The sequence below is a fragment of the Dermochelys coriacea genome, chromosome 16, assembly GCF_009764565.3.
Source record: "Dermochelys coriacea isolate rDerCor1 chromosome 16, rDerCor1.pri.v4, whole genome shotgun sequence".
Taxonomy (NCBI): Eukaryota; Metazoa; Chordata; order Testudines; family Dermochelyidae; genus Dermochelys; species Dermochelys coriacea.
In genome coordinates, this window is record NC_050083.1 from 11,555,393 (window position 1) to 11,582,757 (window position 27,365).

The 27,365-nt window shown below is 39.5% G+C and overlaps 1 protein-coding gene across 20 annotated transcripts in view; it reads right to left on the minus strand.

The window, feature by feature from the left end:
• The window catches only part of CDK5RAP2 (CDK5 regulatory subunit associated protein 2), a 105,945-nt gene that overhangs the window by 8,233 nt on the left and 70,347 nt on the right, over positions 1 to 27,365 (minus strand). For 8 of the 20 annotated variants that reach the window (XM_038374380.2, XM_038374379.2, XM_038374378.2 and 5 more), the window contains exons 25-36: positions 24,789 to 25,392; positions 21,658 to 21,890; positions 19,031 to 19,079; positions 17,485 to 17,672; positions 16,168 to 16,293; positions 11,747 to 11,863; positions 9,102 to 9,291; positions 8,775 to 8,890; positions 5,592 to 5,840; positions 3,632 to 3,715; positions 3,216 to 3,475; positions 847 to 993 (exon numbers count right to left, since the gene is read on the minus strand). In XM_038374380.2, coding sequence (XP_038230308.1) covers positions 847 to 993; positions 3,216 to 3,475; positions 3,632 to 3,715; positions 5,592 to 5,840; positions 8,775 to 8,890; positions 9,102 to 9,291; positions 11,747 to 11,863; positions 16,168 to 16,293; positions 17,485 to 17,672; positions 19,031 to 19,079; positions 21,658 to 21,890; positions 24,789 to 25,392 — 2,363 coding nt within the window. Of the gene's footprint in view, positions 1 to 846; positions 994 to 3,215; positions 3,476 to 3,580; positions 3,716 to 5,591; positions 5,841 to 8,774; positions 8,891 to 9,101; positions 9,292 to 11,746; positions 11,864 to 16,167; positions 16,294 to 17,484; positions 17,673 to 19,030; positions 19,080 to 21,657; positions 21,891 to 24,788; positions 25,393 to 27,365 lie in introns of all 20 variants that reach the window. The other 12 variants (XM_043498506.1, XM_043498503.1, XM_043498504.1 and 9 more) reach the window with 3 other exon arrangements.

Genomic DNA, 27,365 nt, shown 5'->3' on the forward strand with positions numbered 1-27,365 from the left:
AACTGGAAAGGAGATTCTTACTGTGTTGCTGTAATATACAAGGACAGATTTCAGAGTAGCAGCCATGTTAGTCTGTATCCACAAAAAGAAGAACAGGAGGACTTGTGGCACTTTAGAGACTAACAAATTTATTAGAGCATAAGCTTTTGTGGGCTACAGCCCCAATAGTCTCTAAGGTGCCACAACTACTCCTAAAAAGAAAAGGAGTACTTGTGGCACCTTAGAGACTAACAAATTTATTAGAGCATAAGCTTTCGTGAGCTACAGCTCACTTCATCGGATGCATCCGATGAAGTGAGCTGTAGCTCACGAAAGCTTATGCTCTAATAAATTTGTTAGTCTCTAAGGTGCCACAAGTACTCCTTTTCTTTTTGCGAATACAGACTAACACGGCTGCTACTCTGAAACAACTACTCCTGTTCTTTTTGTAACATATAAATCAGACTGAGTATGGGCCGATAATGGGGTGGCCAAATTTTTTCCAGCTGCAAGTCCATTTGCCTAGAACCCAAGGATAACATGTGATTTGCATAAAATAGAGCAGATAGCCTCATGATCTGAGCCACCTCTGCTTAGATCAAAATGAAGTATTACACACTGTGGACTGTAGTCACCCCAAGGTGGAGATCCATAGTAAAGATGAAAGCTATCACACATTTGTTCTTAAAGTCTTCATAGGCTGCAGCTGCATATTAAAGGAGAATGTGACCACAGGCTGCAGGTTGGCCAGACCTGGTTTATAACCTTCAAAAGAACTTCATGATTCATATATGCCATCTTATGCAACTTTCAGAACAACCTCTGAATGGTTCTTGCTTTTGCCTTCACACTGAAACAACATCGTACCTGACTGCAGTGAGCAGTACTGTGTACAACTTTCATAGGAAGTGAAACTCTCCAGAGAAGTTTCAATAAACGTGCAGCCTCTTCTAAAATCTGCTGTACTGTGTGAATATTTGCAGAAAAGTTATTCAGTGATTCCTGGTCGGGAACCTGTATAGTAGGATTAGAAACATGATATATTTATCTTTAAAGGATTATGAAAATGTAGGTTTTAATTAAAGGTATAAATCCAGTAGCTATGAATTTCATGTCTAAGATGAGGAACAAAGCTAGTGTGTGCCAGGATAAACTAATTTAATAGTTGAGAGAGAGAGAGAGAGTGCTGAATTATACATTTTTCAAAAATGGGGGGGGGTTAATCCTAATCAATAATAGTGATTAATAATGGGTTACATTTAGTGTATTTGCTATAATGTGGAAAATACTTGGCATCTCTTTTCCTTCCCTATTTGCATTTCATGGCATGCTATTTGAAAGTCAAATGACTCCAGACATCAATTTAAGCAATAGAGATGTTTCTTCCTTAGCAGACCCTTTAAACTGTTCCATTTAATGCTAAAATAACTAACAGGGCACATTTAAAATGTTTTCCTCTGCTGACAGATGAGAAAACCAAATTGACGAAAACGCATAAACGTGAAATAAAGGGAAGAGAGGAGGGAAAGACTGCATGGGGAGCAAATGAATTACCAAAGTGATGGCAATGGGGGGGAAAGTAGGAGAAAACCATTTGTTCTGCCTTCCCACATCCAACATGCCATGTGAATGCTTATTTAGCATTATTATCTAACAACAAGCCTCCTGTCATGTAAAATATCCCATTTGCTAAGTAGTTTGAAACTTCAGAGATGTAAAGCTTGGTGGTAGACGGCAAATTGTGAAACTTATTGCTTTTATCTTTTCACCAACAAAACAAGTTACAATCATACTGGGAGAATACATCTTAACTAGGTCATCTGAAAATGTGAGATTCTTCAGAGAGTCTTAAGTGTCATGCAGACATGACATCGCTATAGTATATAAGCATACATACAATGCCTGAAAAAATGTTCAGAATTGTTATGGGCTCTACATTCAATGTCTTTGGTAATATGAAACTGGTAAAGAGAAGCACTGCAATTTTAACACGATATAATTATCCCCCCATTTTTTAAAGACCAGCAGGGATTTTTCTACAACCTTAACATAAGTAGTCTATTAACTGAATCTAGTAATGGATGTGCACAGGGTACAAGATTCTACATAGTCAATCAAGCACACTTTCTTCTTTTGAATAAAAGGGGAAGTGGTGAAAAACTCAATACAACATACTCCTCCTACAATACATCAAACCAAGCATTTTGCTTATTTAAGGAAAAAGCAGAATAGATTATTACATCTAGGAGTATAGCCCGTCCATGATAACTCTATATCAGTATGCTACAACTGGAAGCCTGATGAGTATCCAGTACAATGTGTCTTGAAAGCTGAAACTTGACCAGTTGGGAAATTCCCATGTTGTTAGACTAGCTGCTGATTTCCCACATAGACTCAACTGACACCAAAAAAAAAGGGGGGGGGAGGGGAATGAAAGATACTGTTTATTCAAAAAACAATTTAACTTAGTATGTGACAACCATCATTAATATGCATCAATCACAATTGCATGGTTATTTCGTGGAGGAGTCATTACAGGGCAGAGTTAAGGCACCCAATCAACTTTAATTTTGCATTTCTGTACTTTGACAAGTTTGGATTTCTTTTAAATTAACCTTAAATCTGAATTACCTGAGTTTTTAAACACTGTTTTGGAATAATTACAAAATCCCAGTGGGGAACCTAAACTTCCAAGGAGTCATGGTTGAGCCTGGTGTTTGAATTTCCACATTTGCCTTTTTTTTTTTTTTAATTTTCAAAACTAAACATTTCAGCTATTTCAAAACAAAACGTTCAGATTTTCCTCTCCCCGGGGATTTTGAAAATTCTACTTTTTGTTCTGAAATTTCCTGCGTAATGGAAAGTCTGACTTTCAACCAGTTCTACTTTCCACCTTAACTCCATTTTAACATAGTTTGTCTTCATGTTTTCATTATCTGATTATATTTCCCATGTAAGAAATCCTAACTTCTATTTTGAAGCAGTAGTTTCACCTGTGAGACACACAGGTAAAGCCACAGATAAAAATGTTCACTCAGGACTAGGAGGAGGTCACTTGTCCACATCATCATGCAGCTGATGGTCTGTGTTCAAAAGGGACCTAGGAGTAGAAGAGCCGGAGTAGTACAGGTCAAGGCTGAGGTGCTTTGGCAGAGTTGTTCAGGGAAGCTAATTTATCTGATCTACACGTTTTACACTAGGCAAATTCATTTCCCCCATTCATTCTCAATGTGTACCTTTACTCCAGGTTCCAGGTGTTTCATCCCAGTGCTTTCTCTAAGAGGAGCCTCCATTTCAGATACCAGCTTTTGCCCTTCTGAGATCTGCTTCCGTAGAGCATTATAATCCTCAATCAAGCCAAGGATATGGCGTCCATTTTTGTCTGCCCACATACGATGACCAGGAACAAGACGAGGGGTGCATGATGTGCCAGTGGAGGAGCTGCTACTGCACCGCGAAGAGCTGTCTAAATCTTCTTTAGATGCTAGTTGCATCTCTAAAGTGGGAAGAGGGAAGGGAATAAGTTTAACTTAATTTTTAAAGCCTGATCCTTTCAAAATGTGAAAGCAATTTATACCGTACTAAATCTCAAAAGGCAAATCTGGGATACAGAACATTTGCTTATTTATGATGTTCTTGTCCTTGGGTGTACCTGCTTTTGCTGGTAATGTGCCATGTCCACAGTTTTGTAATTCACATACATTACTGCCTGGAGCAGAGAATTTGTGACCAACATCTATACATCCAGAACAGAAAGAGAGTGCATCAGTAAGCAGTTAACATATTTTCAGTAGAAAGTTCTCATTGGTTCTCTCTCTACTCCCTAAATCTGAGTATTTCAGCAGCAGGAGTCCCCTTAAAGCAAAGCTCTCCAGTACTCAGGGCATGCATATATTTATTTCTCTAGCACATAATCTCTGGGTACCTCTCAAATCTAATCACTGGAAATGCATCAGTAAAATATTCTCATCCAATCAACAATTACAAACCTCTCATTGACACGCCACAAAAAATAAAGCACCCTGCCCAGTCATCATAAGATCTTACTGACATCATCCCCCGCAAACGCCTATGAGAAAAGACAGCCACTGGAGCATGGCCAGAAGAAATCCAGGCCTTCTCACAGAACCTTCAAAGACTACCCTGTCTGCACTCAAATAACCCACACCTGGATCCTTCCCTCCCAACCCTCCAGTCTCAGCTGCAGCAGTATGGCAGAAAGTAATGGTGTCTCAGATAAGCAGGTCTCTAATCATTCAGGCTGATGTGGGGAGGGATAGCTCGGTGGCTTGAGCTAAATCCAGGGTTCTGAGCTCAATCCTTGAGGGGGCCATTTAGGGATCTGGGGCAAATATTGGGGATTAGCCCTGCTTTGAGCAGGGGGTTGGACTAGATGACTTCCTGATATTCTATGATAAGACCAGCATCTAGGACTACACCTAGAAATGTATCTAGGACCAGTGCACTTATTGGCGTTATGGTCTCCCTGCACGACCTACAGTATTGGTCAGCAAGTGATCAGCAACATTTTGCACCCACTTAAGCTTCTGAGTGGCCACAAGTGGGCATGCCCATGTAGAAAATGTTACAATAGTCTAGGTGCTGATGGCACGGAAAACCCTGCACAGAATTAACATACTGGTTCTTCTGCATTCAGGGTCTTCCTCACCTGGGGGGGAATAAAATTTGCCATTGTCTTTTCTCATAGGTGTTTGAGGAAGTTGGGGGGATGATGTCCATAAGATCTTATTATGACTAGGCAGGGTGCTTTACCTTTTGTGGAGAGCCAATGAGAGGTTTTTGATTGTTGATTGGTTGAGAATCTGTGTATCTTATACAGATTACAAGAAAGATTGGGCTAGATAGGCACACATGGGTGCATGTGTGTGAAACTCTCCCAATCCCCTTGGGGCTGGTGAAACCTGCTCTCTGTAGTGCAGCAGGGTGTTTAGGCAGGCTAGTGTGAGGGAAGAGAGGTGGGTTCATTCCTCACCCCTTTATTGGGTGACTTGTGTCTGCAGGGCACTAGGAGGAAACAGTCTGTACTCTCCTGAGTGCAGGGTCCATGAGGGACACAGAGGAGACAGGATCCTTGTGCCTTCTGTACTCTCAGTGTAAAACACTTCACTATATTTTCCCCTGAATTCTGATTTGTTACAATGCTATCACTGAATACCAGTGCAAATAAAGATAAAATACTTCTCAAGGTATAAAGGGAACAGCGGATTTACCCAAAGACCAGCCAGTGCACTTACTGATCATTCTTGAGTAATGCACAGTCACCTCTAGCAAATGCTGTAGCGCTCTGCATTAAATAAAGAACCCCCAGGTAAGCAAAATTTATGGAAACAACCTCATCATCCTTCCATTCCAGAGACCATCCGCAAACCTTTTTCTGAATGAAAAGGAGCTGACAGTTAGAGGCGAACAAACAGTGTTGGTTTCACCTCTGAGTGCACTAATAACTCTAAAAGGAAAGAGATCTGGAAAGCTGAGGACAGCGCCCAAATAACATAGCTGATGTCATATGGGGCCTTAGGAGAGAGAGGCATCTTTGAAGAACAAGGCGCAGGTTTCTATACAGTGTTACAACAGCAAGTACTGAACAGTACCATTCATTCCCGTATAATGCTGTGAATCTCGTTTGAAAAGGTAGTTGATATTCACAGCTGACACTGAGGCCGCTTCTTCTCTCTTTTCTTTTGAAAGCTGCTCCCCCAATTTTTCATGCAACGTCTTGTTTGTCTCTATGCTTTTTTCAAGCTGCACTCGCAAACTCTGTATTTCAGTCAACAGTTCATGTAAATCAAGTGGATTATTTTGATCTTTTCGGAATTCTTCGTATCCAGGATCCAAGAGGTCTTTAAAAGAAACACTTAACATCATTAACAATTAAAATAATGTTGGACATTATCAAAATGCTTAGCAAGTAAATTATAGCCAGCTTTATTCTCAATCTTAAGAATTATCTACAAACAGTATTAAGATAATGGTTTGACCAAAAAAAGGAAATCTTAATTGCTTCTACCCTCAAACAATTTAATAAAAGCTGAAAATTATTTTTCACTTTGTCCATAAAAGCTAATATGTCGCACGCCAAAAGCAAGATGATGACTAATAAGAGACTAGAATGGAAAGGATTTATAAAATCTGAAGTGCATTAATACACAGTCAGGGGGAAGAAAAAAAAGGAACGGGTAATCTTGGCATGAGGAGAAGGGATAGAGTACCACTGACAAAGGGAATTGTGATCACCTGGCAACCAGAGGAACCAATCTGAAACTGACAAACTCTCAGGGCACTGTTCTTCCCTTTCATAGCAGGGGCAAAGCACAAAAAGGGCTTCCTGAGGTCCTGCACTCTAAGATCCAGAAAGGTTCTCCACTCATCAGGAAGGAGTTTGCAGCTGCATGAGGAGGAAGTTTGCTGAGATCCTCTAATTATGTGGATGTTGCAAGTTCTGCAGAAAAATTTAGTTCTATCCTTGAGATTTCTCCCTTTGTCCCTTTGCAACTGGGTTCTTCTGCTGCAGCTGGGCACTAAACCAAACTATAAAGGGGATTCAAGTTAACATAGCAAGGAACAGCATTAATTTCTGCAAAGATTTCTGTTGGATTTTGCAGAAAGCGTGCCATGAAAATGGGGGCTGTTCCACACCTCCACCAATGTGATGTTCATTCAGAAGGGTTTCTGCCCTCTTGCTCCTGGAAGGTGGAAGAAGCAGTCAGGTAGGTTTCATTTCCTTCCCCTACAGCTTTAATAACCACAAGTGGGCAGGGGTTCAATTTTACATACCATTCAAACAATAGTATCTCCAGCAGCACACTGTCCCAGACACAATGTAGGAGATGTTCTCTTAATACTAACTCTGAGGGAAGAGGGCCACTCGCTACTAAGGCTTTGTCTACACTGTCAATTGAATGACAAAACAACAAAACTTTTGCCGTTCACAGGTGCTTAAAAAAGCTCCCCCAACCCCAAAAGACAGAAGTTTTGCATGAGAAGTGGCAATGTAAATAGCTCGGTGTCAGCAGAGGCATTCTCCTGTCGACATCGCAAGCCCCGCTCATAGAGGGTGGAAGTATTGTCAGAAAAAGTGCCAACAAACAGCGTTTACCCTTCCTGACTTTTAGCCACACGGCCGTGTAGCTAAAAGCTGTGTAGTATAGACAAAGCCTAAACTACCAACAGGAGCTGACTGAGGAGATATCTGAGCCATTAGCGATTATCTTTGAGAAGTCATGGAAGACAGGAGAGATTCCAGAAGACTGGAAAAGGGCAAATATAGTGCTCATCTATAAAGAGGGAAATAAAGACAACCCAGGAAATTACAGACCAGTCATCTTAACTTCTGTACCCGGAAAGATAATGGAGCAAATAATTAAGCAATCAATTTGCAAACATCTAGAAGATAATAAGGTGATAAGTAAAAGTCCGCATGGATTTGTCAAAAACAATTGTGTCAAACCAACCTGATAGCTTTCTGACAGGGTTACAAGCCTTGTGGATAGGGAGAAAGCAGTAGATGTGGTATATCTTGACTTTAGTAAAGCTTTTGATACTGTCTCGCATGACCTTCTCATAAACAAACTAGGGAATATAACCTAGATGGAGCTACTATAAGGTGGGTGCAAAACTGGTTGGAAAATCGTTCCCAGAGAGTACTTATGAGTGGTTCGCAGTCATGCTGGAAGAGCATAACCAGTGGGGTCCTGCAGGAATCAGTTCTGGGTCCAGTTCTGCTCAATATCTTCAACAATGATTTAGATAATGGCATACAGAGTATACTTATAAAGTCTGTGGATGATACCAAGCTGGGAGGGGTTGCAAGTGCTTTGGAGGATAGGATTAAAATGATCTGGACAAACTGGAGAAATGGTCTGAAGTAAATAGGATGAAATTCAGTAAGGACAAATGCAAAGTACTCCACTTAGAAAGGAACAATCAGTTGCACACATACAAAATGGGAAATGACTGCCTAGGAAGGAGTACTGCAGAAAGGGAAATGGGGGTCATAGCAGACACAAGCTAAATATGAGTCAACAGTGTAACGCTGTTGCAAAAAAAGCGAACATAATTGTGGGATGTATTAGCAGGAGAGTTGTAAGAAAGACACAAAAAGTAATTCTTCCGCTCTACTCCACTCTGATTAGGCCTCAGCTGGCGTATTGTGTCCAGTTCTGGGTGCCACATTTCAAGAAGGATGTAGACAAATTGGAGAGAGTCCAGAGAAGAGCAACAAAAATGATTAAAGGTCTAGAAAACATGACCCATGAGGGAAGATAGAAAAAAATGGGTTTGTTTAGTCTGGAAAAGAGAAGACCGAGAGGGGACATGATAACAGTTTTCACGTATGTAAAAGGTTGAAAAATTGTTCTTCTTAACCTCTGAGGATAGCACAAGAAGAAATGGGCTTAAATTGCAGCAAGGGCGGTTTAGGTTGGATATTAGGAAAAACTTGCTAACTGTCAGGGTGGTTCATAAATAATTTGCCTAGGGAGGTTGAGGAATCTCCATCATTGGAGATTTTTAAGAGCAGATTAGATAAACACCTGTCAGGAATGGTCAAGATAATTAGTCTGCCACAAGTGCAGGGGACTGGACTAGATGACCTCTCGAGGGCCCTTCCAGTTCTATGATTCTATAATCACTTTCTGTAGCAGTAATGGAAATTTAACTAAAACCAAAGAAATACTGAATCGGCACAACTCCTGTCTTGTGTAATCTGACAAGATCACAGCCAGAGCTGGTATGGTTGCAATAACAAAGCAGAGACATGACAGTGCATTTTATACCTGTTCTCCTTGCTTCGTCCAACTTTTCATACACCTTTAGCTCAACTCGGAGTGACTGCAGTAATTTGTCATTCTCAGACAGCTGATGTTGCTTTACATTCATTTCTGTTTGCCACCTGTTAAGTTCCAATGTACTCATAAGTTAGAGGTGAATTTTGCTTATTCATTCCTTTAAAATCTAAAATTCCCCACCCCTCTAATTTTCTCCCCGCTCCTTGAATGTAATTATGCAGCTCTCATTAATGTTAATGGCCACTGCTAAACACATGCATGACACACTGTGTTCATTTGGAGGAGAAAATAGTCAAATAGAGACAGGATCAATACCTGTTTAATTCATTACGACTGCTGTAAATCTCGTGAGTCAAACATCTATTTTCATCCTCCTTTTTGCCAATTTGTTTTTGCAACTTTTCATTTTCTTTCTTGAAGCATTCATAATCCTTGTGAAGATGTTCAATGATTGCATTCTTCTTAGAGAGGGATTCTCTTAACTTTTCATTTTCCTTTTGTTTATCTGCAATAAGAAAAAATACAAGTTGGTTGCAATTCCCACAATGTACCCAAACAACACTATTCCACAAATTCAATTTGTTAAGCATTGGCAGAGTAATAATAGAAATAAGATGCTCTTGTGAGTTTTATGATTTTAGTACTCCAGTTTTCTAATGCATTTTTGGTAGACAAATGTGCCTTAATGGAGTGTAGCGTTTAACCCCTAGAACACTCATGGCCCAATTTTATGAGAGGCTGAGCACTACCTTACACATGTCGAACACCCTCCATCTGACAAAATCAGCAGGAAAAGGGCTGCTCAGTTACTTGCAGGATTAGGCTCCAACGGGGAGCGTATTCATCTTGAGTGCTCTTATTGAGTAGTAAACTTATCTTCTGTTGAAGGGGAGCAGGTATGAGTAAGGCCACTCCTACCTTTCTCGCTGTCCCACAATGAACCCTCCATCCCCTCCACTGAATGCTGAAATGCTCTTTCCCAACACTATCCACATGCATGCCATCAGAACCTTGCCAGTTTTCCCCTGCCTCTGACATGACCTGCCTCTCCCACATTGGCTTCTTAACTGAGAACTGTCAGTAGGGGCAGCTGGTCATGTTAGGAAGCCAGTGCTGGTAAGGAGAGAGGAAGTTCCCAGCAGGAGGTCAAGCAGGGAGAAATCGTTCCACGTCCCAGCCATTAGAAATCCTTCCTCCTCAACAGAGCAACCTAGCTGAGAGTTTATGAAAATGGAAGTTCCCAAGGGCTTTTAAATGCATGGGTTCCAATCCTCTTACCCCAGGATTTAAATACCTTCCATTGACTTCATTGAAAGTTACATTCTGCAGCAGGATACTAAGACCTCGGGGTAGTAGCTAGGGTCCAAAGGGTTAATATCACTGGAATCTACTATTCTAGTTTTATATTAAAATACTGGTATAATTCTAGCTCCCATACCTTTGCACAGAGCTATAAGCCAACTATGAATATATGCTAGCAAAACAACAGGGTGAAATAAAATACTGGAATTAGAAAAGGGGTCATTTTCAGCTGGCATGTGGGGATTCAGCCACATGATCCCCATTCATATTCACATGTATTGTGACTAAATCCTTTTACTTCACATTGAAAATAGAGTGCCTTGGTTCAGAAAAATCAGCAGGAGGTGCCCATATGACTTCATCTAATACCACAGGAGTAGACGTAAGGCTGAAACTGAACAGATATTAGGGACCAAAAAACTCTGCAGCAGGAGGTATTTATTCTCAAGATAAAAAGGGGAAGATGCCCACAAACCCGGGGGAAACTGACTCAGTACTAAAAATAAAAGGCAACATGGTGTGATGGTCATTACTTAGGGCCTATCTACACTTACAGCACTGCAGGGATGCAACTGCCCTGGTTCAGATGCGTCACTGTAGCACTTAGTGAAGATGCTACCTATGCTGACGGGAGAACTTCTCCCATCAACATACCGCTGTCTACACCAGAGTTCAGTCAGTATAACTGCGTCGCTCAGGGGTCTGGATTTTCCACACATAGTTAAGCGACATAGTTAAATCAGCATAAACGTTTGTAGTGTAGACCAGGACTTAGACATAATTCTTACAAAACTTAAGCCCTGACTTTAGAAACATATTGTCAAACAAAGCAACACTAGCTTATGCAGTATGAAAGATAAACCCTGAATAAACTGCTAAAGACTAAATGATTCTAGATCAGAAAACATGAAACTGGGGGAGAGTTCATGTGCTTCTTTTATGCAAAGGGTCCATACACCACTCTGCACACACAGAAAGGCATCTGACCCAAGGATTAGCTTTACATGCTTTAAAGAGTTTCTTGTTAAGGGGGCTGAATTAATTTTACTTTGTTGCTTAGAGCATATGTGGAGCTGAGGAGAGTTGAGAGCCAAGCTAAGAAGGTGCAAAGGGAAACTGATTATCAAAAATAATGGAATTGAGGTAAAGTGCTTGCAGAGGGAAACTGACTAGAACTATCCAGTTTTCCCTCTGCATCAGGCTCTAGAACCTGAAGGGAAATTAGTTTATTTCCCTTTGCAGCCATCTCTGCCTGAAAGGAGCTCCCTTCAGAATGAAACTGAATAATTTTAGCCAATTCCCTTTGGCAAGATCTTTAAACACAGAGCTTGGGAAAATGGGCAACAACAAAAAGGGGTGGAAGGAGAGAAAACAGCAGAAAGGGAAAGAGAAATGTACACACATGCAAAAAAGAGGGAGAGAGGAAATGAAAGAGGACACAAAAAGGGATAATGCTATGGGCAGAGAGAGAAGCAGCACAACTCCTCCACGCCTATTATCCAGCGTTGGAATACAAAGGCTGGTCATGCAATTTCACGAGTGGGGAGAGCTGTGGAGGCAATTTAATGAAAGAAATGTAAATGCTTTATTGTTTTCTGATTGGAATAAAAAATTCCAAATTGCAAGCTGCTCCTTTAAAGCAGAGTTTCATATTTTACCTCTAGATCCTTTTGCAAGCATTACATTCAGAACTTGATTTTGCTTCCTCAGGAAATGAATTTCAGAAGTCAGGGAATTATGTTGCTCTGAGCCATGGATAAAAATGTTTGCAGAACCTATAAATATATACATAAAAATGATTTATGAGTCATCTCTAGGTCAGTAAAGATTAAACTTTCCAGACAAGAACAATTTAAACAAAGCAGAAAACCATGTTATGAAAGATATTTATCCCCTATATATTTTGAAGGTTATCATTGCTGCAGACTGAAAGGCAATTCAAGTAAACTCTAAGTAAACCAAAGCTCTGCATCCTAAGTACCTTCAATCATTGTGCTAACATTACCAAAATTGCTAAATTATCTCGGGAAGATTTGATACTCAACCATCTTCGGGCACCAGCCAAAAAATGTAGCGCAACAAATTGCAAGAAGTCCTGTGAGACCATCACACACTTTTAAATTGAAGTATATTGTACTGAAATTTAACATGTGATAAATTCCAGTACATCTCCTGTGTTCAAACTGTATTACATTTAGCCATACCACCTCGGCTGAGAGCCATTCAGCTTTCACAAGCTAAGCAGAGTATGAGTGGGTTACAGTTGGCATAGGAGACCTTCAAGGAAAACCTAGGGTGGTGCAGGGAAGTAGTGGTATTGATGACCCTTCTGCTTCCAAGTTAATGCTGAATCATTGACCCAACACAGTGCTAAGTGAATGTGCTGCTGGAGTTGCTGTCCTTTGTCTATGATTAAAAACTGAGATTCTTCCTGGCCACTTGTAGTCACTAAAAATCCAATGGCATTTGAACGAGCAGAGGAGTTAACGTTGGTGTCCTGGACAAGCCTGGGGAATCATTCTACCTCCCTAAATGCCATGTGCAGTTTGAACTGGATATAACATTATTCATGTGCCCTGCATTGCTGTGCCATGTTCCACTCCTGGGGTGGCTACATTTCAATGAGGAATGAAGCAATAGTCCTGTGTAAAACGCATACATCTGTTTAGACTTGCAAAGCTCTTCAAGATCCACTGGGATTAATAGTGCTATTTAAAATATATTTTTATTGAATGGTTGACCCAAACGCTACTGCTTTAGCAAAGATCAAGACAACTAAATGGGTGCTAACTGCTCAGTTGGTAAATAGAGAAATAACCGTGTGGCAAAGAAATAGCTGAATGCAGGCAGTGGATGCCTTTCAGCTATAGCAATCCAATTTGACGTGCTGTAGTTTCTCTGACTAACCTCATTTTACTGCAATCCCAATTGAAGCTCTTAGCCACTACCTAACTGGGATGTAGTGTGCCATGAGACACACTTCTTGTCGTTACTGAAAGATTCAAAGGCTATAGGAGCCTGGCACTAATGGCATTTTACTATCTATATATTAGAATTAAGGTAGCTATGTGAACTCAAAAGATTTTTGCCTTTCAGATTTTAACAAAGCAATTCAACTTGAAGTGTCTGAACTTGATGATCTCATCTTGATCTCAATTTAATTTATTGCCTGTCACCTAGCTCTCATGTTAATTGACAAGTTACAGTGAAAGGCTCTAGAATCTATTAGTTCTCTTACGAAATAAAGGGGAAATGTAGCCCCAATGGTAATAAGGCCACGATCCTGCAATTAGACCCACTAGCACAGAATTCTGCACCTGTGCAGAGCCCCTAACTTCAGTGGGGCTCTGCACAGGTCAGGTGTCTGGGTCCAGCTAGTAGATGTGAGCATAAGATCAGGGCCTATGACTGCAGTTATGCTGAGGAGTTTTGGTTAAGTCATGTATCGCAACAGTGAACACAAAAAGATTTGTAGACCTTATAGATTTCCAAGGGAAGACTGACAGAGAGATGGGCACCATAGAAAACAGCAACAAAGATAAATAAATATTCCCTTCCCCCAGACAAAAAGTACTCTGAAGTTGCAATTGAAGCATGAGTGTACATATCAGTAACTTGAGGATAAAAAGCCTTACTGTTTTTACTATATTTAAAAATGCCGAAACAAGCATTAGAAACCTAGAAAATTCAGAATTAACCGTTAAACTTTTTTAAAGTCTAGCATTTGAAATGATGGAAATATTTTAGTCCTGATTTTAGTGAAAATTTCAGCTCAACTCTGGTTGACTATGGAGTCATTCCACCAGCTCCATGATTTATAAGGTGCTACTAACCCAGAGGTTTCCGAGTAATTAAGACAAAGTAAATATTACAAATAAAATGGCAACATGGCAAAACATGGCATACATATGTACATATATAAAATATTTATCAGAGAGACTAAAGTAATTCTTGGTATTAGAGTCTAGTGAATAAACAACTCGATATAAAATGAAATTAATAGGTTGCCTATCATTTAAGTATATCTTATAACTTGTTTGTTTTTTAAGGAAAACAAAATAAAGATATTAAATAAAAACATGTTTTAAACCATCTGTTTTAAAAAATATATATCACCAAGGCCTAAAACTAGTTCATGTTCAGCCATGAGTTTATTTTAATAGTCAAATTCAAAATTAAAACACAAAACAGTGTAAAAATCTTGAGCAAAGTGGCAATCATTATTATCTGAAGAGAGAACACACATCTCTATACCCAAAACACATCTTTAAAGCAAAAGAAAATGCTGAGAGAATAATGTAGAAAAGAGGGGCTTGTGGTAATAAATAGCTACTTTTCCCATTCCTCTCCAAATTTTCCCCCTATGTATTGGTAAATCTACTAAAGTAGCAAGAAGACAGATGGAAGGCATAAGACAGACAGTTTATAAAGAAAATATACTTTCACTGAATGAATGGATGCCCTTTCCAGCATCTTTATGAAGCTGTAAAACAGTTGGAACTGTTTCAGTGTGGTTATTTCATGAGAACAGTATGGCTTTCCAGCAGCATAAATACTTCATGAATGAAATGGATGCCTTTTATACACCTTTCCATCAGTGTAAATTATTCTTGAAAGCAAACTGCCATTTGTAGGTAGTATCCATTTAAATAACAACAGAAATGGATTATGGGGATGATGTAAACATAATGAATCTAATACTAGTATTAGTGAAACTGAGTACGAGGAAAGCATGCATGTACTTGTTGCCTGCTTCTGATATAAGTAATATTGCAGATTAATACATTGCTCTTGGGGGAAAGTGTGGGGAAGGAGAATCAGAACAAAGCTATGTGTAGAAAAATATGCCTTGTACTTACTATAAAAGCCTGCTTGGTTAAAGACTGGCTGATTCCTTGTGAAAAAACTTTAAAAATGAACAGTATGGTTTGCAAAGGTGCTGAGTACTCTCAGCATCTGTTGACTTACATATTTTCATACACTAACATTAGAGAAATCTGAATAAAAACTGACTTTTTAAAAAGTCCATCTGTTTCTGCTGCGTATTTCTCAGTTAAAGTCATAATGCTGTTTTGTTAGGAAAGTACTTCTCATTGCAAGCAATTCTAACGACAAGCTGCAGATAGTAGACCACGTTCTCCATTCCATGAAGGCCAGTTTGTGCTGCTATGCAGCACACAGTGGCCTTAAAACATCCAGAGATTTCTGTGGAGAATGCCCTCATCATGTAGGGGACTCTCCACTGACAGAGAACTAGTAGTGGTAGTGCAGCCACACCCTACGCTAACCACGCCCAGCACCCCTAGTATAAAAGGGAGGAGAGGGAGTAAAATGAGCTCTACGATACTCAAACCTCAAGGAGAGTAAGAGACCCTTACGCCATCAGTGGAAGCAACCAGGACTCCTCTTGCTCTAATTTACACCAGAGCTGGCCAGCCCTAAAATTAGGTAGCTGCAACTAACTCCCTGCCTCTGCCCCTCTCTGTGCTTGGATGCAATGAAGACTCAGAGCCAGTAACTCCAGAACTCCAGAAGGATTTATAAGGAGAAGGCACGTGAAACACAAAGAAGTCTGGTTTTATTCACATGTCAGCAATAAAAAACAGAAGACAAATCTAGAAAATCTAGGTTTTTACCTGACAACAGTGCTGTCTAAAAGGGCTTTTCAGCTCCCAGGATGAAATTCACCCAAGGTCTAGAGAGCTAGCACAAAGCCTTCCACAGCATTTAAACCCTGTTCTGGGAGAGTGTGTGAAGCTGTGGGTGGAATAGCCATACGGGACGCTTGTACACTATAGAAGGGATTTTTGCATCAGGATTGGATACCTCGTGCAATGGAGGAAGTCAAAGACAAGGGTCATGGGATCCATATTTATGCAAATAAACAAGCAGCGTGGTAGGGCTGCAGCTGCTAATCCAGTTCACTATGGAGTAGTGCCAATGGGGTGGTTGCATTGCACGCATATTGTACCCTAACTTTGGGTTTTACCCCTCAATCCACCCACATTCCTCCAGCAGAGTTCAATCACTCGGGCTTTAAGCAAAAGTGTATTTCACTCATGATAAAATAAGGTCTTACCTTGATTTAGTTCCATATCTGTTACTTGTCGTTCCAGCTGCAGCCTCAATCTCTCATTAGTTTTAATGGAGTCTTCTAAACGTTGCCTCAGAGATCGAATTTCTTGAAGATGCTCCATTAATAACTCTAAATAAATCAAGAGTTCTCTTTTCATTTTGATTAAATGATATTATTTTACAATGGGTACAGTACATAGAGCAGTGTGTGTGATGAGGTAAAAGAGCTAGTAAATCTTTTACAAAAATCAGTGAGAGAGGCTAAATGAATGGTATTCACAATGGGCTTTTTCGATAACTTACATGGTCTTACTGAATACGGTATTTTGTGATTTAGATTTCAACATTCCTTTCATGAACTCTTTATTCTATGTTCTCAAATAATCATAGGCACTAGTTTTAATCTTTTCTAAATGTCTATTTAAAAATAGTATGTGATTACACAATTTTCTAGTTAAACTGTTCTATTTATTTGGTAATGAATCTAAAGTTTACAATACAACTTCATTTCTAGACTTAGTATACCAATTGTATATGATTTCCCGTAACAGGATGATCACTAGAGTAACTCATGTATAAAATAAGTCATTGACATACACTATGTTTTATAGACTCCATGCTTTAACAAATAAGTCTATTCTATCTAGTTTCAGTACAGTACCTTTTCCTTTTTGCTTTGCCATTCGACAATTTCTCTTCCTCTGCTGTACGTTTCAGCAATAATCAGGAACGTATTGTTCTAATTGTGACTATCTTGTTTGTCAGTTTATCCATGTCATTTACTGCTGGTTTATTTTAAAAAAAAGTTTCCTGAACACCGCACTCTATTTCAGCTGTTAAACTTTCATCTCTGTCTACAGCAAACTACTTTAACCATCAGTTGCACTTACAGAAACTATCCAGGTCAAACATGACACCACTTATTAATTATGCAGCACTTACAATTCTCAAGGAAACACAAGACTGGGTTTTATAAAATTAGAAAATATGTCTTTTTTTTTTAATTTAATAATCTTTTGACAATGTCTGTTTTCCCTCATGACTTGTCTATTTAAGGACCGTCTAGAGTACTGTACAAGATGACAGTCCAAAACAACAAAGGCACGAAATATCATAGCTAATTTCGTTTCAAAGAGAAGATAGCTTCCATCGTTGTCATCTTGGTACGCATGATTACTGAAATTACAATGATTATGCAAGATACTGGAAAGATGAAACAGATATACATTCCACGTTATTTCTTAATTAGTTCCCTTTTGAATTTTTTAATTTATTTAATTTCCCCCAATATATAGTAAAACTTCAGTGGGGAAAAAATTACCTGGGGGAAACTTGTTTGACACAAGTGCCAGTTTGTCATGTTCTCCCTCCATTAGGTCTTGTTTATGTTCAGGTGATCCAATAGATGACTTTTCTGACATTTCAAAGTCAGACAAGGTACGAAAAGCAGATGGTATATGTGACTCATCCTTAAGTTGCTGGTACATTGTGGTGGTCTTCTCATTATCCCTTGTGTGTCAAGCAAAATATTTTTAAATGTATAATGATAATTATTGCTTTAGAAGCACAACGAATAGAGACTGGTGTCAAATTCACAGGATACATGTATAGTAGCAGATTTTTAAAGATACATAGTGATATACCTCTACATATCAGAGATAAGAATCTAGGGTGAAATCCAGGCCCTACTGAAGTCAATGGGAGTTTTGTCCCCAGTGGACTTCAGTGGAGCCAGGATCTCACCCTTAAAGTTCATTTTCAACAACTGATCTATTTTAAGTGCCTTTGGTGGCAAGGGGACTTGCAGCTAACTTAAAAAGGCAGCTGAGGATTGCTCCAGAACAAAATAATCCTGGGCTGGCATAAAACCAATTTAGGTAACGTCACAGCACCTGCTCTCCGCACCTCTAGTGTAAGATGTTTTGAGAATGAAGTCGAAGAGCAATGCATTTTGGGAATAAGAACTTAAGAACGGCCATACTGAGTCAGACCAATGATCCATCTAGCCCAGTATCCTGTATTCTGACAGTGGCAGGCACCAGAAGTTTCAGAGAAAATTAACAGAACTGGGCAATTAATCGAATGATCCATCCCCAGTCGTCCACTTCCAGCTTCTGGCAGTCAAAGGTTTAGGGCAGGGGTCGGCAACCTTCGGCACGCGGCCCATCAGGGTAATCCGCTGGCGGGTGGCAAGACGTTTTGTTTACGTTGACCGTCCACAGTCACGGCCCCCCACAGCTCCCAGTGGCCGCGGTTCACAGTTCTCAGCTAATGGAAGCTGCGGGAAGCAGTGGCCAGCATGCCCCCTGTGGCCCGCGCTGCACAGGGTTGCGTCTCTGACCATCTTGCCTAATAGCCACTGATGGGCCTATCCTTCATGAACTTATCTAATTCTCTTTTGAACACAGTTATACTTTTAGCCTTCACAATGTCCCAAGGCAACAAGTTCCTTAGCTAGTCCCTACAGTTCAATCCCAGCGTGAAGGGAAGCAGAAAGATAGCTTAAAGACACCCTTGCCAACCCTCTTCTCTCAGTTGTGCTGAGCATCCAACCTAAATATTTATGTTAATATGTCCTAGTATGTTATCCTAATTTTATTTATATTAGTAAAAGTAACAGAGTCTTAGTAACCTGACATCTCACTTTAGTGGCTCTGCTGTTAAACCTTTGCTGAAAAGCGGGGAGAGACGGCTTGTTTTCTATGAATATTTTATTAACAAAATGGATATTAATGGAACACGTGATATATAATCAACAGCCATCTCAAAGAGAAATAGAGCTGAAGTTGGGCTATAAAACATGTAGGCTCTTTATCATTTAAATACACAACAAGAAGTTTAATGCCAGTCTTCAATGATACTTTTACCTTTGTGCTAATTCATAAAGTTGGGCAACTTCTGCATCCAATGATTCTCCTGCACAATAAAAATATGTTTTTTAAAAGAAAGAAAAGTGTACTCAAAATAATACTAGTTATCTAATCTTTTTCTCTGCATTAACGTATTTGAATAACTTAAGTGCTAATTGAACAGTGACATGGAAAGCACAAATAGATACCAGCCTATATAAGAAACACACACTTGTTCACAATGCTAAGTCTCCATGTTATTAAGCACAACTGGCAGTTCTGGGTCAAGAAAGGCGCAGAACTTGAATGTCAGAGGTCTGTAGTGAAGGTCAGGATTGAAATGCACAGGCAGAAGGCTATTTATGCTATTGCTTTACAGTCAATTCTTAGTAAGCCGAATGTTCTTTATAATCCTATAGACCAGCGGTTCTCAAACTGTGGGCCAGGATCCCAAAGTGGGTCAGGACCCCATTTTAATGGGGTTGCTAGGACTGGCTTAGACTTGCTGGGGTTTGGGGTTGAAGCCCGAGCCCCACTGCCCCAGGCTGAAGCTGAAGCCTGAAGGATGGGGCTGACGCCTTTGGGCTTTGGCTTTAACCCCTTCCCCACCTAGGGCACTGGGGCTCAGACTTTGGCTTTGGCTCCCCCACCCGGGGCAGTGGGAATCAGGCGGACTTAGGCTTCAGTCCCCCGCTCCTGGGGTCGTGTAATAATTTTTGTTGTCAGAAGGGGGTCATGGTGCAATGAAGTTTGAGAACCCCTGGTATAGACATTTTATTTTAATGTGTGGTTCAGTACAATACCATTGTGTTAGATATATTGAACTGTCTTAGTTGTCAGTGACTTTTCATAGTATATAGGATACCATCTGCTGGTTGGGCGGGGGTTTAAAACATTTTAATGCTTATGCACTACAAAATCTTCTGATTTGTAATGCAAATATCCACTGAAATTACTGAATACACTCAATCTTTTGTTATGTTGGTATGACACACTAGTTATAGCATCTTTAGTATGAGTAATCAAAGTTACAACATGCTGCAGCTATTTTAAAGAAGGACAAGACAGGGAACATTGTTTGATTGCCTGCTGAATGTTTCAGAAGAAAGTCTTCTACAGGCAATTACATGAAGATGTTGGGGTCAGTGTCCCCATTTTAAAAGACTACCTCAAGTGTTTGCTTGAAGATAACTTTGCAGCTGACACCTGCAAAAATGTTGTCAGTTGACTGAGATATGTTGGGAAAGGCCTTCCTTGAGGAGCTAGGAAAAAGAGCTTTCTTGGTGGACTTTGCTCTCTTAGTATTCCTTTTTCTCTTTGCCATCACTTTGTCACTCAAACTTCCTCAGTAACAAAGAATGAAGATTATGATAATGGCTATGGCACACTTTTCCTTTGAGTGACAAATATCAATTCCAATGACTATTTTAGGGAACAGTATTGCATTTTAAATAGCTATGATTTAAGGTGTAAATCTGTCTTTTCTTCAGCATGCTGTTGCCATGCTTATGTCCCCAGGGACCCTTCTACAATAAGATTCTGGATCTCAACACACCTTCATGATTAAAATAGCTTACAAACATAAGGAACAATACACAAATGGCTGACAGCTTCTGAGAGCTCTACTGCTTGGATGTTCCAGGCACCTGCTCTGCAGCCTGCGTGCATGGAGACTGAGACTAGACTGAGAGAGATCTCAGAGCACCCAAAAAATATCTTCCCCCAAAAGACAGACACTTTTCAGAAGGTGTATAAACGCTCATTCTTCAGAGTGTAATCCAACCTTCTAACTGATGACGGTTAGGGAAGGACTTCCTCTACTGTCAGATCATTCCACAATTGTCCACTACAGGATTTCTTGCACCTTCTCAAAGCATCTGTACTGGCCACAGTCAAAGACTAGATGGCCCAGAGGTATGGCAATTCCTGTATTGCAATGGAAAAGCTCTATCTTATGTAATGCATTTTCCACATTTATAAATGACAGTCTGTGTTTATGATTTAATGTATGTATAACATTAAACAAAAAAGGCACCTTTTTCCATTATATTCTAAAACCTCTGAACTTTCTATGGGCCCAATCCAACTCCCACTGAAGTCAATGGAAAGATTCCTATGAATACTTCAATGGGAGCTGATCAGACACATAAGCATGATTCAAAAGGCCTATAAGTCAAAAGTATTGCATTGACTTATACTTGCATTAACCTTAATGGAAGCTGGACTGGGTCCTAGATTAAAAGATTCTGGAGTCCATTTATTGTTGAAACTGTCATTGGTTTTGCAGTACCCTGTGGCTTTAGTCCAAGTAGTTTTGATTGCTTGGTGTGTTTGTCTTGTGACACAGGAACAACTTGAGATGGAAGGACCCAATTGCAATAACAATTACAAAGTTAAAAATCAACCACTGCATGAGCACTAGAATTAAATCTGCCATGCAGTGGCAGGGACAGCAGCTGTCTGCATGCCATTCTGATTGAAAGAACTGTAGCAGGAAGGTCCCACTGTGAGTGACATGAGAACAAACATAAGAAAAATACATAGAAGTAGATATGCAAGGCAAAAATATTAAAATAAAAATTCTTCAGATTTCAATAAAATATTTATGTACCCTAGACAACAGGCTGGGAAATATAGCTACATACCATACAGAAACTTCTTTTCCAGCTTCTCAAAAAGTTGCACGCTTTGATTCAGCTGTTCACGGAAACCCTCAGCAACATAATAATCAACATCACTGGCTTGAAGCAGCTCCTCAAAAGCTTTAATAAGGCTGGTCAGATGTTGATGATAGGTAACACAGATGCTGTGGATCTCTTTAATTTGCTGGCGTTGAAAGGAGAGCTCTCGAGCTTGGGAATGAACTAATGAATCATATCTGTGAAAATGAAATTATCTTAGACCATAACTACCATTTAAAAAAAAACTAAAATGAATTACAATTCTAGAACAGAATATCATGTAAATCCAATTTCTCTAAAAATGCCCTACAGCAACAGTGACAAAGATGTCTTGCCCTTACTACTAGGCAGACAACTATTCATGCAGACAACTTGCAGGTTATTATGCATTATGTAACTGCTTAATTTATAAGATAGGCAGGAACTGAAATGATGAATTCGCTTGTAGGCCACCAAAATACCCAGTATTAACCTGATTCTTAGAATCTGACAAACAAGCGAGTCAGATGGCACCTGAAGGAGTTATAATGAAATAAATGGGAAAGAATGAGTAAAGAGGCTACAAATACACATTTCTACAATGGTTGTCTGTGACGGGCCAAGGGAATCAGATGGGGTCTACCTTCCTCTGAAACATTAAGTACTGTCGACTGCCAGATGCAGGATTCTGGACTTTGTGGACTAATGGTTTCATCCAGTATGACAAATTCTAGGTTACTATCTCCTATGTTTATTACTACAGATGTGATCATGACAACCAACTTACTGCCTAAATTCTTGTACGTCAATAGGTAGGATATAAATTTCAACTCAGAATAACTGAGTTTATACTGCATTTGTGGATATAGATGTCCACTTTATATTGCAATTGTCCCTGTCACTGATATGCTTCTTTCTACAGAAGCATGTACTTCGGGGGAGGAAAGGACTGAAAAAGGAAAAAAAACATGAACAAAATATGGGGCATAAACAAATCTATGACAGTGTGAGTTGCTATAACATTTTTATTTCTACTTGTTTAGGGAGAGATGTATAACTCATGAATGGCACTGCCACTTGTGAGTCATGCAGTCATACCAAATCCATGGCAATAAAAACTTTATAGCAGCCCATCCCATCCCATCCCATCCCATCCCTTAGATTATATTGTTAGATTCATATGTGTGAAGTGTATTTTCTAGGCATGCAAGTTCATATATTTTATGGAGCAGGTGGGTATTTTTCTAAGCTAACATTAAAGTGCCACATCAAGGGCTTGCAGGCATCATCAATCATGAATTATGGAGAAACCTAAAGGGTTGAAGACATTTTTGTGTTCCACCTGCTGCCATCAGGTATTCCCTAGGGGGAAAGAGTGTCTTGTTGCTAAACCACAGGATTGAGTATAAGGAGATCCAGATTCTAGGATGGAGAATGTCAGTCTGATTTGTGGATAAACTACTTAACTTTCTTTGCCTCAGTTTCTACATATATAAAATGATGATACTTCCAAGCCTTAAAAGGAGGATCCACTGGTTTAAGAATTTCTGCTGTAAGGCTTCATTCATTAATTTCAATGTATAGTGCTTTTAGATACTTGAATGGAAGGCACTACTGTATATAAGTGCAACATATTGTCATTGTAAGTGCTAGCATTACTATTGCGTACATAAATGTAGAGACACAGCTAAGAAGGTTCCCAGGAATTTGGCAGCCAATTGCCCATAGACGTGTTTCAGACTATTTCAGATCTGATGTAGAATTTCTTTACTCTTGCCACAAAAATTAGAACTTGAGTGCTTCAAAATTCCAGGAGCATTGATTGTGGCTTATAATCATAGACTTTAAGGTCAGAAGGGACCATCATGATCATCTAGTCTGACCTCCTGCACACTGCAGGCCACAGAATTTCACACACACCCTCCTCTAATAGACCAATAACCTCTGGCTGAGTTACTGAAGTCCTCAAATCATAAGAGCATATGAAAAACATATGAAAATAAGAATGGTCAAACTGGGTTAGACCAAAGGTCCAACTAGCTCACTATCCTGTCTTCCGACAATGACCAATGCCAGGTGCCCCAGAGGGAATGAACAGAACTGAACAGAACAGGTAAACATCAAGTGATCCATCCCCTGTTGCCCATTCCCAGCTTCTGGCAAACAGAGGCTAGGAACACCATCCCTACCCATCCTGGCTAATAGCCATTGATGGACCTATTCTCCATGAATTTATCTAGTTCTTTTTTGAATCCTGTTATAGTCTTGGCCTTCACAACATCCTCTGGCAAAGAGTTCCACAGGTTGACACTGCATTGCGTGAAAAAATACTTCCTTTTGTTTGTTTTAAACCTGCTGCCTATTAATTTCATTTGGTGATCCCTAGCTCTTGTGTTATGAGAAGGAGTAAATAACACTTCCTTATTTAGTTTTTCCACACCAGTCATGATTTTACAGACTTCAATCATATCCCTCATTAGTCGTCTCTTTTCCAAGCTGAAAAGTCCCAGTCTTATTAATCGCTCCTCATATGGAAGCTGTTCCATACCCCTGATCATTTTTGTTGCCCTTTTCTGAACCTTTTCCAATTCCAATGTATCTTTTTTGAGATGGGCTGCACTCATGATTTGAAGACTTCAAGTTACAGAGAATCCACCATTTACTCTAGTTTAAACCAGCAAGCAATTAGTGCCCCATGCTGCAGAGGAAGATGAAAAACACCCAGGGTCTCTGCCAATCTGACTTAAGTCATCCCCTGCCACAGAGAAACCTACAAAAGGGAGAACCTCACTTGAGAAATCACATAGGAGACAACATCCTGCAGGGAGCATTTGTATATGCCTCTGGAGAGAGAAGGGCATGTGGTATAAAAACCATCATGGGAGGATGATATGGATTTATTAGAAGCAGTTCTTTAATAGTAGAAATAATTTTTTTTTACTTATAAGGTAATTTCTAAGTAAAAATCTTTGACACTTTACATTAATGTTAACAAATTTTAGACTTTACCATTGCACTGTGGAGGTATGTATATATGAATATCTCTGGAATTACCTCTTACAGTACTGGTGCTTGCACTTACTCATAGGGGCTGAAAATGTGTTAGCATTACTCACTTGGATGGTGATATTTCTCTAAGTTTGTTTTGCAGACGATATACTTCATCGAGAAGATGCATATTTGCAATTTGCTCTCTTTCAAGTTCAGCCTCATTTTCTAATAATTGCTGCTTAAGATTTTGTGATGTTTGTTCATCAGGTGTTTCTGTAGACTGTGAATTCAGGTTTTCAATGTGGATTTCATAATCCACTTTCTGATGTACCGCAGAAAATGTTTTGGTCTCTTGTCCATCAGTATCTTGCATTTGTATAACATGTCTTTCCATGGGCAATTCAGCATCATTCAAAACTATATTAAAAATATCACTGGACAAAGAAGGGTTAGTAGGTTGCAAATGAAATATGAACATTTTGTACTTTTCAAGCTCAGACTTCATATCCTTAATTCTTTGTCTCAATTCTTCTAAGTCGTCTATGACTTCATAATCATCAAATGCATCTGTACTTGCTACACTAAGTTTGAGAGAAAGCAGACTCTTGGAACCTGAATATGTTGTAGCTGAGTCAATGTCCTGGTTATCCATGGAATAAAACTCTTTATTGGGCTCTTTCAATGAATGTAGAATATTCATGTCGCTAATGTTATGAGGAGTTTCTGTTTCTGAAAATAAAAGGATTGTATGTGAGCATTAATATTTATTTGACATTCAGCTCATAACAGCACTTGAACAAATCTCTTCACTTCCACAACAAGGGAATAAAATAAACTGCACTTAGTTTGCATCTTTGACCTCATTATCTGCACCCACTAATCCATCTTACACTTCTAACATTCAAACCTCCCATCAGTTTCCAAATACCAATTTCCAATACATAAAACCAGCTTTCTCCCCAAGTAGGGATTTAAAATTATACTTGTTATATTCCGTTCTAGACAAGTGACTATTGCTAAGTCCAATATCTTTCAACCCACCAAGGTGAGTCCCTAAACACAAGGCATTATAACACTGATTTACAAGCCAACCAAAATACTTTTTAGAAAAAACTTCTAAAAATTAATTTTATTTTCTCTCCAGCCCCAATATCCATATGCAGCCACGTGGAATTTAAAGTCCGAGGATTTTAAAAGATTGCTAATAAAAATAGTAAGTTGGAAAAAGAAGTTCTAATAAGTTCTTTTTAAAATATGGCCTAAATAAAATCCATAATACCATGTACTGTTAAAGGTTTTATTGATACTCATTTGGGATGCCCTAAACAATTCACATTTGGCTAAGCCACTCATGAGTAATGCCATTACCAGAGATTCAGGCCAGTAAAAACTGTATACTTCTATACATCATATATTCTACATTTAACGGGGGGGGGGGGGGAGTAAATATAAGTAGCCAGGGGACTGGAGTTTTCCTGTTACCAGGAAGCAGAGTTCTACTATCAGGCTAGCTCTGCAAAAAATCACCAATATTTGAGATTGTTTACCTCCCTCTTTCTGGAGCATCTTGAAGCAAGACCAGGGCCCCTTACATGTATAGTCTGGACAAGCATAGCATTCTGGTAAAGCCAAATTGTTCTAGAAGCAGGGCACCCAAAGCATAAATCCTATGATTTCAGTGGCAAACTGTCAGATGGAAAAGAAGAAAAAACTAAGCCTGGAAATTGCTGATAAAATAATGAAGGATTCTGAAGGACTAGTGACAGATCAGTTTTGTTTTCCTTAGATATGTGTATCTGGCCCTTTGGCTATAGAAGCCAACTACAGACAACATACTGTGAAGACCCTATAGTAATTCCATTTAGTGTGAGGAAGGCTGTCAACTGGCTATCAGAGTTTGTCTACTATCTTGAGGTGAGAACAAGGAGATTCAACAGGCTCCTTCACAGGGACTGGAAATAGGCAATACTGACAGGAGGAACAGCACTGTAAAATCCCAACATAAAATCCCACCAGTGGATACATTCAAAAATGATCCTTCATTCTAATTTGTTAATCCTGCAATGTGCTTAACACCATCAACCACACTGGCTTCACTGGGAGTTGAAGATGCTCAGCATCTCACAGGATTGAGCCTTAAGTCAATCCAAAGTCTCAATGGACTCCTAAAAAAAATGGAGTGGAATGGATATGGATGCCTGAGCCAAGAATGAGCACAAGGAAATAAAAATAACTCTGCAAGCTGAATCCAAGGTTGGGAAAGAAATTAGATGGTTACACTGCGTTATCTATCCCATGTGCACTGAAGGGCAGGATGATGTTACTTATGTTGTTCAACGTTCTAAATGCTATTCGCAAAAAGAAAAGCAGTACTTGTGGCACCTTAGAGACTAACAAATTTATTAGAGCATAAGCTTTCGTGAGCTACAGCTCACTTCATCGGATGCATGAAGTGAGCTGTAGCTCACAAAAGCTTATGCTCTAATAAATTTGTTAGTCTCTAAGGTGCCACAAGTACTGCTTTTCTTTTTGCGAATACAGACTAACACGGCTGCTACTCTGAAACCTGTCTAAATGCTATTGAGTCACAAGACAGCAATATGCTTGAGAAAACTTCATTGCACCAGAATTCATGGGCAGATCCCGAGCAGAAGAAAAAGATATGTTTCTTAAGAGTTCACTGGCTACTCCTACTTATTCTC